The sequence below is a fragment of the Gymnogyps californianus genome, chromosome Z (assembly GCF_018139145.2).
Source record: "Gymnogyps californianus isolate 813 chromosome Z, ASM1813914v2, whole genome shotgun sequence".
Taxonomy (NCBI): domain Eukaryota; kingdom Metazoa; phylum Chordata; class Aves; order Accipitriformes; family Cathartidae; genus Gymnogyps; species Gymnogyps californianus.
The window spans coordinates 19,953,883-19,968,569 of record NC_059500.1 but is presented as its reverse complement, the minus strand read 5'-3'; the positions used below and the strand labels follow the sequence as shown (position 1 = coordinate 19,968,569).

At 38.1% G+C, this 14,687-nt stretch overlaps 1 protein-coding gene across 1 annotated transcript in view; it reads right to left on the bottom strand.

Moving 5' to 3' along the window:
* Positions 1-6,619: 6,619 nt before the first annotated feature.
* PRDM6 (PR/SET domain 6) overlaps positions 6,620-14,687 on the bottom strand; it is a 73,429-nt gene continuing 65,361 nt past the window's right edge. The window contains exons 6-7 of the mRNA XM_050913555.1: positions 13,822-13,998; positions 6,620-6,734 (exon numbers count right to left, since the gene is read on the bottom strand). Of these exons, the coding sequence (XP_050769512.1) occupies positions 6,620-6,734; positions 13,822-13,998 (292 nt within the window). The remainder of the gene's footprint in view (positions 6,735-13,821; positions 13,999-14,687) is intronic.

Here is a 14,687-nt window from a genome sequence, read left to right as displayed (position 1 = left end):
TAATGTCAGAGGGGAAGAGAAAAATAAAAGTATAATAAATGGAAATGATGACAGCCAAGATGGAAGGGGGAGAAGACTAAAGATTGGAAAAAGTTTAAATCCATGGGGAAGTACTGGTAAGACTTATCTGCTGTGGTTGGTGGAGAAGAAGACATTTGGGATAAAGCTAGAGTGATCCAGCTATGGCTACAAAGGATGGCCTAGGATTCAGTAATATGGCTTTCCAAGACTGTGCGTGTCTCTCAAGTTATGTTATGTGTAATAAAAATAAAAATTGGAAAAAAAATCAAGGTTTTCCAATGTAGTCTTCAAAGGTGAGACCTACTTAGTTGAGTTCAAAGATTTTGATCCCTTTTATATTAGACTATATGTTCCTCTTCCCTCCCCATGTCCTTGGACTCATTCCAGTCATGTTTGGATATCTAGGTCTTCTACAGCATTAGTTTATCGATGGCCTTACTTACATCAATGGGAAACCACCTGTGGCTGTCTCCAGCTATCTGTGGTCTTCTTAGTTGGTTTTATGCCTATGCAAATGATTCAGATTCAGAGCAAAGAAGCTACCTATGGCTCTCTCTTGACTAGCTGATCAGTGATCTACCTCAGGATGGCCACCAGGAAGTACTGAGGAGAAAGACAAACCCCCCATCCAATGCACTGGCTTGTACAGGTCTTATTCTTAGGCACCTAATTATTGTTGCACATTGGTTGGTGTATATTTCTATTTCACCAGACAACTCGGTATGCTAAGCACCCTCCATTATCAGCATAGTCCAAAAGCCTATCAGATCCCCTGCAACCATGGAAGATGAGATTGACCAAGTTTGCTGTCAAAATGTTTTGCTGACTGTCCTTTAGCAAGTAGGAAAAGAAGTGAGTCTGAGGCTGGGAGAACTGACATTCAATACATGGAGGTTAGAGTGCATCTCCAACATCTGCGAGTCATCAGTTCAAGTATAGCGTGGGTTTGTGGCGTTAAGCAGCCACTGGACTTGTTTTAACTGGCAGATGCTCAGTGATGCCAAGGAAGCTACCTAAGTTGTGTGTGCATTGCCTTGGTCACTGCTGATCTCCATAAATTTGTCTGGGAGCAAGTGTCCACTTTATTTGGATAAAAAATACCAACAATCAAACAATAAAATTGATGCCATCTTGCTCCGCTGGTCTCTTGTACTTTGATACTGGATTGATTCTTCCCCAGATCTCAGTGAACACCTACAGGGACAAAAGTAAGAAGCCAGCAAACTCCTAGCCCTCAGCCCAGCTAAAAAAGTTCAGTAAATTAATTAAGAGAAAAATATTAGCAGACCTGAGCCTCACCCCTTCTAAATCATGCACCCGAAGAGCTGCAAGAATGTGGACACCAGGACTCTTTTATATCGTAGATTGGGCTTTCAGCCAAAGGACTTCTCCACCCACCACCCCCTTTAGACATTTGTGTCTCATTAGCTCATGACAGATTATGTGGGTTTGGCGATATAATCTCATACAGCGTGACTCAATACAATTTCTTGTTATAAAGAATTTTCCTTGGATGTATAGAAGCTTACCTCAAATGATTGACTATCCCTGCTACTTGCAAACCAGCAGGCAGTCTACTGGCCAATTTACCTGAGTATTTTCTCAAGTACAGTAGTTTTGCACAATTATTCTACCGTGGTGGTTCTGATGCTTGCGTAAAAGGTCATATAACATGAAAAATGACAGAAACTGACATATTTTTCTCATACTCAACTGGTATTTTTTCAAGTGGAACAAGGGGTGACTTAGTGAACTAATCACTGCTCTTCGACATACACAATGGCAGCAAAATAATGCTAAAAAAGGCACTGAAGGTCCCTTGCAATGGGTCATGGTTAGTGCTTTTAGCTTTGGTTTTAGAATGATTTTTAAAAAATGAGCTCAGCCATCACATCAACTGGAGTTTTGAAATTCTGTCTTAGTCCACTAGATGGTGATCCTTGTAAATCAGGATTCAGGTAACTAAACAAGACTCAGGCCGTCAACCATAAAAAAACTACACTCAAGTAGACAGATTAGAAAAACTTGGTTACAATATGACACGATTTGCATCATAAACCTATACAAACAAATTCCAAAACACGGTTGAGAAATTGCTTGAGCATATGACTGCACTATGCCCTCAACATTACATCAGCAGGAGTACTGAGACCCAGTCACCAAGAAAACTGAACTTGATCTCACTCTCTTCACACTGCAAACCAGTTTGCAACATCCGAGTTGGAAACCCCTTTTGGAAGGTCATAATGAAAACTACAGCAAGGCACTGTGATTATTTGAGGCTGCGTTCAATGCACACGCATTTAAGCATATTTGGTTTTCTGCGTAGCATGCACAAAATTCCATACATAATCTTAACATAAAACAAAGGCTTAGGATACAGTAATAGAAATGTTTTATTAATCAAATATATTTACATTTCTTCATCTTCTTTTTAAATGTGTGCCTGTTATTTTCATTTAAACACAATGTAATCTTTACAGTTGATATCACAAGAATACAGCTACATGCATGACTTAATTGGTCCTTTGCAGTAAAAAAGATGCAATTTTATGAACTTTAAAAAATGCAAGCAAGCCGTTTACCTTTCTAATTACAGTTTCATTATTACTTTTATTACAACAGAGGACCCCTTCAGCATTCTCTACATCTATTGGGTGGAATTATGCACTTTTTCAGATTGGCTTGATGATGTCAAAACTTCCAAAATCTAGACAAAATATAAACAAAAGAATTCATGCAGCCCCAGAATATTTTATTTTCTGGAATCTTATCCACAGAAAGGACTCGGATGGAACAGAAGTGTGCTCTAATTGTAATTTAAAAAAAAAAATCATAGCATTTGATGACTCTCAAAAGCAATGAGGACTTACTTTTGGACTTTCACCTATTTATTCATTTGAAATCACATCATTTTGTCAGCTGTAAGACAGCATCACATAATGTAATGGCACTATACAAATAATAAATAGTAATTAAAAGGAGAGATGATGTTACCAAAAGAAAAGGTATACACGTCATTGCTTGTAAGTTTCTAGTATGTAATGTGTTGTAATTATTACATTATTCCCAAATCAGCTTTCTTTCATGGGAAGACAATCAAATTGTATTAAAAAAGATCATATTTGGGGTCTATAACTGCAGGTTCATAAAGGACCTAACATCTTCCTGACAGGAATAACTCTATGAATGTATAAAATTTAATTCCACACTGAAAAAAAAACAGAACTAGGCACAATTTTTAAATACGACTTCCAACATGTTCAGGGTTGGATAAAATGATAAAAAAAACAAGCCTGTATTTATTTACCAGACTACAAAACAGAGATGCCAAGTGCTTCAGAAATTCTGAAATGGCAGGCACATAATCACTACATTTAAAGATAATTGTACTACACTTACTGCTTCAGTTTACTGTGTGCAAACACATACTGTATTCATAATAGACCTAAATGTATGGTTGTTTTGTCGATACATGAACAGAAACTCACTCAGCATTTGGGAAGTGCAGACAGGAACTAGATTCTGTTTAGTCCAAACCTAGGATGTATTTTAGCTTGTCCATGTTAGTTTTACATTTGCTGTATTGTAACAGAATGCCAAATGTTGTACTCGAGAAAAACGCACTGTGAAATAATGGGTTTTCACTAAATTGCTTTTGTATGCTGCCAAATCTGTTGTGAAATTGCCATGTATAAAATAATACAATAACTGAAATTGTGCTTAGGCATCTGGCACAACATAGTGACTTACACAAGAAAGGATTATTTGGAAGGAAAAATATAAGTTCTGCAGAAATCCTACTCTGGTGCATTTTTTTAAAAATCCAGTAAAATCTTGAAATAATTGATCTTTACTTCATGCTCATTCAGGAGAATATTTAGACACATGTTTAAATAAAAACTTATGAGTAAGCCTATCTATATTCAGCAGGGAACTTGCAATATCTGTAAGCACATACTTACGTGCTATTTGCACTACAGGATTCAAATATAAATCCCTTTCTGCAAGAGGCTGAGTGCTCTGCACTACCACTAACCACATCCCTGAACAGGAGAGCACAGTTAGATAATGCAACAGCACAAGTCAGTGATCTAACAGATAGCTCACATGAGCTTTTCAGAGCATGACATATCTCTTTTCCCACTTACTCTATTTATAAATTTCTGCACCTTTTTTTTTTTTTTTTTTTGGTGAGAATATCTATTTGCTTGCAGAAATTATCTACAGCTGCTGTTCAAATGTTAACTAAAAGCTGGTGCCCCACCAAGATGTTACTTTACATTAAGCCTCTTAAATAAAGGAAGGTGTGAACTACCATGTGTGAGGGTCTGAAAGGTTTAGGATCCAATTTTGTTTTTTTCTGTTTGATTAGCCTTGCTAGGAACAAAACAATGTTCAAATAGTCACCTTTAAGTCACAATTCTTCCTACCCATCTTCCCATGCTTCTTTGAGCCTAAAAAACAAACAAACAAACAAACAAACAAACAAACACATTTATATAATAGCTAAGAATCTTTCATAGTTTGGAGGATAAAATCAGGCAAGTGACGACAGAATCGCTTACTCCCCGTATCTCTGCATTGAGAAACAGAGCTGAAAAACTCGCAGGGCCAAAGCCTCTTTATGAGATAATCTGGTACTTGCTAGAACAATGATAAAAAAATCTTTTTTTTCCACAATATTTTACATTTTTTATGGCCAAACACAAATACAGTAACTCCTGAAGTAATTCCCTGCAAAGCTTTGGAAACTCCAGATTCTGCAGTGCAGTTTCTGCAATGTAATAAAAAAACATCCTGAAGTAAGGATGTCTTAGCTTTTAAATTCCTTTTAAACGTGTTTGAATTTTACTGTACACTCTTCTTCTGCTTGAGCTCTTTGCAGAATTCATAAATGGTCTGAACCTGTTATTAAATTTGTAGCTGATTCTGTCTAGCCCTTCACAGAATTGGATACTTAATTCTCTACATATTTAAAATCATCCCCATAAATGTTTTTAAAATATTTAATTTAATCAACTGAGCCCTTATGAGCCACCCAGCACTTCAGTTTTGGTGCAAAACTGAATGAATCTGTTTTAATCCCCATAATCTCCACAAATTTATTTTACAGTTTTACCTTGTGATATAGCATGACCTCAGAACTGTTTAGGTTTTGCTTCTTGGTGGTGGTGGTTTGGTTTTGTTTTTTTGGATTTTTTTTCTTTTTTTTTGTGGTTTTTTTTTTTTTTTTTTTTTTTTACATTTTTATCAAACTACAGCTCTAGCATCAAGACAATCAACATATAAACAAACACTGTTGGTCTCTAAAAGTGAAAACCATTCTTTGAGTAGACAAAATCATGAAATCAGAAATACATCAAGGATAAAAGCTTGAAAAAAACCAATATGGAAGTTGTTAAATTGAACCAATGTAATAACATCTGAGCTTTTTACATTGATGTTTGGAATATTTTGGCTTCCTTTCACAAGTACATTCACAAATGTACCAGGCAGATTTCCATGAAGTGAATACTATGAAGCCTCCAAGTCATTTACAAAGTATCTGAGTTCAGATTTAGCTTTTGTTTTGAAACTCAGTCCAAGTATGTTTAAAGTTTCATCTAATACAGGAGCATTTTCAATTTGATCCAAACCAACGGAGTAAAAATATCAGTGGACTACAGCTTGGATTTCTGATTAGTTTTCCTAGAAATCAGCAAGCTACTTAATCAATCACCTAAACAAAAAACATCATCTTGATTTTTTGCTCCTCATAATACGATTTACCCATAGACTGGAATCTTAAACATTTAAAATACTTTCTACCACATCTGTCTTTCATAGCTATTAGGCTGAATTTGAGAGGTCTATTAGTTTAACATAGTTTTCCCACTGGCTTCTTTATATAATGTATATTTGCAGATATACAACATTCCTTTTTTTTTCTTTTTTTTTCTTTTTTTTTCCTTTTTTTTCCCAGAATATCTATGCCAACGCAATGCTGTTGAATGAAACTACTTGCATGAAAAGTGCACACAGTGTGAGGCATGAGACTATGGAAATGAAATGCCCTTTGGTCTGAGGAGGCTGAAACTGACCCAGATATAGCTCTTGATCACTTCCCGTCCCACACAGCAATTTCTATTATAGCCATGTCAAGATCAACTTAGCCCAGCCCAGCCAAATGTATGGATTACATCTGGGTCCTTTGAGTCATGCTACAAAAAAAGGTGCAACAATAAACAAGTCCATGTGCATTCTCAGTCATAACTATGGGCAGAAGAACCCTTGAGATTCCTCACTTTGGCATTAAATAACAATTATAAAGGCTTTTAGAATTAAAGCAATACATAGCAGGACTTGAAATGTTAACAGTCCCAAGTAACTTGTCAATTGAAATAAGACTCATCCCTAGTCATAAATAAATAATCTCTTTCCTGGTCTCACTTCCACGCCAGGATCAATATCTCTTAACATCTTACTTATTTTATTACTGCTTTTGGTTTTCTGGGACTGATTGAAAGTTGCTCAGAGGAAATCTTTGGTTTTGCTTAAGTGTCCGTGACATTTAATCATGACTTTCCTTGCAGTTTAATTCCAACCAGTCAATCAGTTAATCCACTTCAATTGATTCTGTGCTCTCTGTTATTGGCTTGCACTCATTGGGCATCCTCTGGTGTCGACTCAGCTGGGTGGCTTGTGTGAAGCTCCTCTCACACCTCTCGCACCTGGTGAAGGCAAGAGAGAAAATTAAGACCAGGGAGCTGCTCGGGGGGGCGTCACGGGCTTTGTCTCATCCTGCCTAATCAGAACAGACACTCAAAAGTGGCTTCAGATTTTACTGGCTCAAGAGGTTTAATTGGTGGCTACTTCCAAGGCCTTGATGCCTATGATGGGACAAGGCCTGTCTGATTCAGAACAGAGGAATCTGTCAATAGACAGGGGGAAGGTGATTTCTCCAGAGAGGCCTGTCCTGCTGTAGCTCTGATCACTGTCAGTTCAAATAGATAAAGAACAAAAAGAGATTTTTAGGAGTGAGCCATCAAAGAAGCAGCTTGTCTGCAGTTTTCTGCTCTGTAACCCCTAGGAGAAATTGATGACAAATAGAATTTCACCTTCTGCTAATTTAAAATCCACAATTGCCTATTGGAGGAAGAGAAATCACAACGCAATAATCGTTCAGTGCTAGAACAAGAGAAAACTCTTTGTTTAGCTGATATGACTATGCAGTGGGGTTCATTTTTAAAAAGCACATAGAGTTAGTGGTTACTTAATTATCTGAAAACATCCACACTATTTGAGAAATCTGTGGGTTGAGCAAGAACTCATAACAGTCACCAGTGTTTGCTTCACTGTCTTTTACGTCGTCTCTCTTTCTACGCTGTCCTGTCTTTAGAGAACCATAATCTGCAACAAAAATAACGTGTGAACAAATGAACAAAGCCATTGAACTTCGGAGGGGATAGGATGAGGGTTATTGCTAGCTTGGAATGAATCCCCTATCCCTGCTCTGAAAGAGAATATATTGTATTTAATCTCCCAAATACTGCCCTCTTAATTTGCATTCTGAACACTAGATAGGGGTGTTTGATGAGTCGCAAATATGGATGCAGCAGATTCTTCTTGTATGGCGCTTGCTCCAAAAGCCACCTTTGATTTAATGGTGCTGTGCGATGTTTTATCTTCAAAGAAGATTATCATAAAAGCATCACTACAATGAATTCTTCACCTTCAAAGGAGAAGTGAGGAAAACAAAGGGCTCAGCTAATTCATATTCATCTTTCTGTCTTCGCTGATGTGAATGATAGAAAGTGAACTGTCACTGATCTAGGCGCTTACAAAAAAAAAGAGAAAAGAAAGATATTTACACACATGCATAATTGTGGAATGTTCTTCACATTAGTAATTTTTAGTAAGAAAGTTCTGCTTCAGGAACATTTAGCACAGACATTACAGAGTCATTCATCCAAGCTACTGTACCAATCTAAAATGTCAACACTTTTAAGTTGTGTTTCTTTGATTGTCTTTCATAGAATATTTTTAGCAGCCTGTTCCACTGTTAAAAACTGCACTGTGATCTTGACAAATGTAAAATGTCAGCTTTAATGTATCAGACCTATCAGCTCAATGAAAATAACTCACAAGTATTGATTACTTAATGATTTTTGGGGTATTCATTAACGTCTATGTGCAGATCATCCACTCTCCAGAGCTCCTGAAGTGCTGATGACACATTAGTGTACTGCTGATTGTTTATTAGAAAACTGATTAGTTACTGGATTAGTGTGTCAAAATATACTACCTTTCATTGCCTGACAAACTGGCAAATTATGGTATTATTTTTATATACATATATATATCTATCTATCTATCACAGAGGCATTAGAATCAATTTTAAGGCTGGGGGGTTAACTTACTCTGTATGAGATATTGCCATCTACTTGAACTTGATAGTTTTGTTATTTTGATGTCCACAAAGACAAGCACTTTGCTTGCTGAGTAATAGGAGGTTTGGATACTTGCCTGACCAAGCTGTCAGTGGTACAGTTACAAAATAACCTACAAAATCAAGTGTAACAACACCTGACTTCTAAGTGCCTGGCCAAATAAATGAAATATACTATATCGGGATGCCTAGGGGCCATATGTGACTCAGAGAAAGACTATATATAAGGTCATCAAAAGACAGAGTTACTCATTAAAACCGCTGATGATGAAGCTGTGGCAGGCCTCCTTACCCTTTCTGGAGCTTGCCTGGGAGGCTAGAGCTGGGCACTGCATTCACTCAGCACCTTGCATTGCTCTTGAAAGCACAGAGAAAGGTTCGCTGTCTTTCTTTAAAATGCGAGTTCCTGTCCTTTATCCACAAACTGCTTCTGCCGTGAGAGTGCTCTAACTTCCCAGCTACAGGCTCTTCTGGGACACTTTCAAACAGACACAGGAAAGAAGGATGCTAAAGAGAGACCAGAAAAGAATAAGTCTCTTGCTACAAGCATCTACCCTTTGGGCAGGAGGGACGTGGGTGCCAAGTGTTGCTGCTGGTCGGGCTGTGCTGCCTGCAGTATACAGCCCTTGGGCAAAAGTCAGCATAAAGCCTTTGGCAAGGCACCTAATTCCCCTGGCTTTCTCATGTACCTGAGTAACCTTCAGATAGTACCCCAGGTGCCTAGTATTTTCTAAGCACTTGCAAAGGGTGTGGATAGTGTTTTCAGGACTATAGTTTTGGATATGTAAGTACCTGGCTTACAGACAGGGACCTGTATTAGGCCTCTGACTTGTCTTTTCAATGTGGTCCAGAGGAGTTGTTGCCAGATACAGACTGATAGGAAAGGTGAAGATAATAGTGCCACAGCAGTCAGCATAACTATCTCACAGTAGGTAAGAATGGGAGGAAAAGCAGCAATATTTTTTCTTTTGAATTATGATGTACTCTTTCCCTCTATCAACCATCCTTTCCCAGCGTGTCATAGCAGAATAACCACTGCAATGACCTGTGTCTATGAGACTGGTAAGCATGTGTGTGCATGTTTGTGTGTGCATGTTTCTATACTACAAGCCACACGTTTAATGTTGTGTTGGAAGGTTGAATAGCAGCCAAAACAGTCAGAAACGAAAAAGAGTCCACCTCTTATGTGACCACTTACAAAGTAGCCATGGGGCTGAGCCCAAGCCCAGCTATTAGACATACACCAAATTTTTGGTTAAGCCTGAAGTGTAGATACAAGTATTGGCAATAATGGTACCTATTAACTGAGAGACCACTTAATTTCCACTTAAGACATCTGATGGCATTTGAGAGTAATTTAAACAGCCCCTGACCAATGTAGATCCAAAGAAGCAATTTAAAAGTCCTCACACAACTAGATGCCACCAGTGAAAACTGGATCCATGTTATCTTTTTTTACAATGTGTGTGCGCCTTCATTTTAATTGTAAGGAGCAATGTTGTACTACAACATTCAATCTCATCAAACACAAGACTTCATTCTACCACAAGGTTTCCCTGTGTGATTTGCTTGAGTGGGGGTGGTAAACAAAATGGTTCTTAAAGTCACAAATAATATGAACAACAATGGGTTTTGGATATTTCTAAGGTACTGGGTTTTCCGAGTTTGGTTAGATAGCCCTCATTGTCACTGGTCTGCTTGTTTGCTTCACAGTGCTTTCAAAATACTGACATGGAGGATTATAGACAGGATTGGTTTAATTCACAAGTTTATGTCAACCTCTGTGAAAGACCTTGGGTGAAGAAAATTCTGAGGTTCTAATTTAGGAAAAAATATCTTCATTTGATATTTTCAAAATAAACATTTTAAGGTTTCGTTCAAGAACTACATTTAACACTACATTTTAAACTCATTTGAAAGGGTTAAAAAAAAAAAAACAAAAAAAGGACAAAGCTGAGATGTCACTGCAGGTACAACATCTATATTCAACCTGAAATGAACATTCCCCAGTTTTGCATTTCAGTAAGAAACATTGAAAAACACCTGGGTTATCCCAATCTGAAAGAATCTTTCCTCTAATTCTTTTTGGTTGACTCCCGAATATTAGATGTTTGCGTAACCCTGATTCTGCAGGCAAGTCCCTTAACTATTCTTTAATTTTGCTGAAATGGAAGAGACTGGAGGGGAAGAATTTAAGAAAATGGGGATGGCCAGTAATTTTCCTTTTCCTCCTACCTTTTAATTTACTTAAGAGCTTTGTTCCCAGACTAGCAGCCATAGCGGAGACTTCAGTAAGATAAGAATACACAAAAACTTTACAGTGGTGAGGCTGACTTGATAGCTTGTGATGACATGAAAAGAAATCCCTTCTAACTGGACCTGCAGTCCAGGCAATGCAGCTAAAGCTTTGACTACAGATAACCTCACTTAGCATTGTTATCTGTAATGAAAAGCAAATAGAAAAGTCTTCCACTATACATCCAAAGTTACCCAGGACCTACAAAGAAAGCGCCTTCTCACAGAAAAAGCATTTCAGCCAATCACAGCCTTCCTCTTAAATAACAATTAATCTGAAATATTTTAAAATATTGTCACCCTATGTTCACCATCTTTAAAACCACATGCTGAAAATAATATGCATACAAACGTGCACTTAGTGTTTGACATTGCCTGCTTAATCCATGCACACTGTAATTTGTCCAAATACCAATTACAAACATAACTGCCTTACTGTATTAGAAACAGTGAGATTGCATTCACAGTAGATGCAAGTTAGCTGTCCAACTGACTGCCCATTTTCACCTACAAAATTGAACTCAGTAATACTTTTACAATTATGCCTGTTATTTTAAAAATAACTTCGCTAGAATTTAAGTAATTTAGCACTATCCATGCATGGTTTTTCTTACTAATAGTAAAAATATTATTCAACAGAACTATGTACTTTACCACAAGTGTAGATTTTTTTGAGGTACAGACACTCTATCTCAATGGACTTTTCAATTTTGCACTTTTTTTGGAAAATGTACATTCAAAATCCCTTTGTAAACAAACATTGAAATCTGAATTGCATGATTAAGAGACAGAAATCTTGTTTGTCGCATTTATGGTTCTTGTTTACCAGAATTTGTTGAGGCTTTTTCCTAAGCTTACTTAATACCAGGTCTTGGACCCCTCCTTTTCAAAGGAGGATCTAAGTGGTGATGAGACATAAAGATGAGCTGCAGCTATCTCTCCTTCCTCCAGCAGAGAGGGTGGATCAATTTCTGGATAAGTTTTCTGCCCCGCTTCTCTCAAATGCAAGCAGTCCCGCATGGGAGGCAAATCTGCCCTTTTGAACAGCTTGCAGGATCAGGGCGTATGTGTCCCCTTATCTGACTAGCAGGGATGGGAAGATCTGCAGCTCCAGTTTTAGCTTTATGCGAAATTACCAGTCAGCTTACTGCAAGTAAGTCTTCAACAAGTCTTCCAGAGAGAGATTGGTACTACTGTTTCTTGAGTTTAAGGAAGAAACTAAATAAAAATCTTACAAGATTGAAATTATGCCATACACCATAAAGAAGCAGTACAAAGCATCCACATTTTTTGTTGCTCTGCCCTGCAGCTTTAAGAATGGGCAGATACATCCCGGAATACTTAAATACTTCTGCATAAGCAGGGCAAAACAAACAAACAGATCCCAGACCACTGGCTAATTGTAGCACATACATTAAGCCCTTTCACAAATGAAATCATGCCATAGTCAAGATCATTTTGGAAAACGGGAAAAAAATGTCTAAACCAAAGGGGAAAAATAATGACTCTAAATGGGGCAAAATAGCAGATCTATTGGAAACATGACAAAAACAGGATGTTAAGGAAAAAAATTAAGTGGAGTCAACAAGGTTACACATAAGTAACACCTTAACATTAAAAGAAATCTATTTTCCATTTTGACCCGGAAACCTCTTCCATTAATTACTAAAATCTATTTACACAGCAACTAGATAAAATCAATCTGATTGCTTACACTATTTTTGGCTCACTTTCTATGGGCTCTGAGCATTCAACAGACAGGCTCTAGAGGAGTTGATGTTTAGATGCTCTGAGTTTCCGTGTTTTGCCACCTACAACACTATCCTAGCCATGATTTCTGGTATGCAAGCTCTTCTGTACTATATTTGCAGTATTTGGTTCCTGGTTCTGTCCCCTTGCCCCCAGCAGAGACATGTATGGAGGCCATGCTTCCTTTCAACCATATATGGAGGCAAAGCATCTCTACTGGTATCTCTACTGAGCTTGTTATGAGGGGTTCTGACAGGCCCCATGGCTGAGCTCTCTTACATTAACCAGACCGAGAGCACAGTACGGCAGAAGTAGAAAAAGAAAGACAAATGGAGAAAAGTAGACGGAGGACATACAGTCTTTGGAGAACTGGGAGAGACACACACCTTCTTCTACACTTATTCTACACCATTTGTCCTAGGAACATCAGGTAGCTTCCAAAAGAAGTGATATCAATACATTATACATTGATATTAATACTTTTTTTTTTCCAAATTGGGATTGTTCCAGGTACAATAGCCATAAAATTTGTGCCTGTCAGTTCAGCAAAGGCACAGACACAGATACAGAAAACTTGTATTCTGTCCTGGAGAACATCTCCTGCTAGGTAGGCAGAGTCTTGCACAACAGAAGGTATAATCCACCTGGATCAGCTGTACTATGGCTGGAGGTGAGCATAGAGGGAAAATGTCTGAGACTCAGGTGTATGCTTGGCTTTAATTTCAGTGAACAGAAACTGCAGAAATAAGCAGAGTCTGTTTAATCAAAAAACATCTTGACCAGGTGACTTCTTTTTTTTTCTTATATCTTGGACAGCTGAACACTATCAATTTATTATTATGATCTTACCAAACTTATGCCACAAGCAAGAATTGCATTTTCTATGCAGTGATTCCGAGACTAAAAAAAGATGCATATTTCTCCTCCCTATTTAACCAGATTCAAATTAGCTTTTATGTGAAGCTCCATCTACCTCAGCATATAGACATCAAAGAATCATGTTAATGTTCTTACGGCATAGCCTGTCCCAGTCTTGAGTGTATTTTCAGCTATGGTTGTCTGGCAGCAGCTTGTCATTTAATTAAAACAATCAAGTTCTCATCAGAGGAGAGAAAATTGCTCAGGGCTTGCAAGGCACCCAAAACCAAGCCTGGTTTAATTCTGATTTTAGCCACACCACTAACGGTTTTATTTGGTGATCTGACCTTGGCTTTCAAGGGAACCTTGGCCACGTGCTGGTAAGGAGCAGTGATGCTAGTGAACAGCAGAGATGCATTTCCCTCTCTAATCTCAGCTGGCAAAGGCTGCGGGCTTCAAGTACTTACTTGAAGGGCTTTTCCCCGGTGTGTGTCCGGATGTGATTGTTGAGTGTTGTGGCACCAGCAAAGGCACGACCACAGTAGCCACACTTGAAAGGCCTGTCGCTGGAGTGCGTAACTACGTGGTTCCTCAGCTCTGAAGGTTGGGAGAAGGACTGGGAGCAGTGACCACACTGGTAGGGCCTGCAATGGGAAAGAGAAATACCGTGTCGTCAGTGTTTTCTATTGACATGAGCAGGAAACCATAGGGCAGGAACATCTGATCTTCCCAGTAATTTCCAAAGAGAACTGCAGGTGCACTTCTCTGGGGCTTTCTTGGGAGACACATACACAAAACTTCATGATTTCTTTAGCAAATGTGCAATGCTTGTGCAGGAATTAACTGAGAGTCTGTGGGCATCATGCTCCACAAAACACAATTCAGCAAGCTAGCGAGCCTGCACTTCTCATATGCCTGCCTTATTTCTCTCAAACTCAACATGGTACTCCTTAGTCACAAAAAACTCCTCACACATCAGAGCTAAGAGACTCATGAAATCCTCTGTCTGTTGGTGCCAGCTACAGTCTTATCTACAAATGCATGTCTGATTGTTATGCCTATATCCTAGGTGGATTCTGTGACTGTTCACAATTAAATTCTTCATATTGCTTTGGAGGAATCTAGGTTTTTTAAGATCACATTTTGCAATGAGATACATTGGAAAAAATAACCACTATGTTATGATTACCTTTCTATTTTCTTACTGCTATTGAAAATATTTGCATTTAATTAACACGTTTCTCCCATCCAGACTGAAAATGCTGTTCTTGTGATCTTGAAATGAAACCCAGAACTTAGGTTTTCAACACCACAGTTTATTAAGAACAAACAT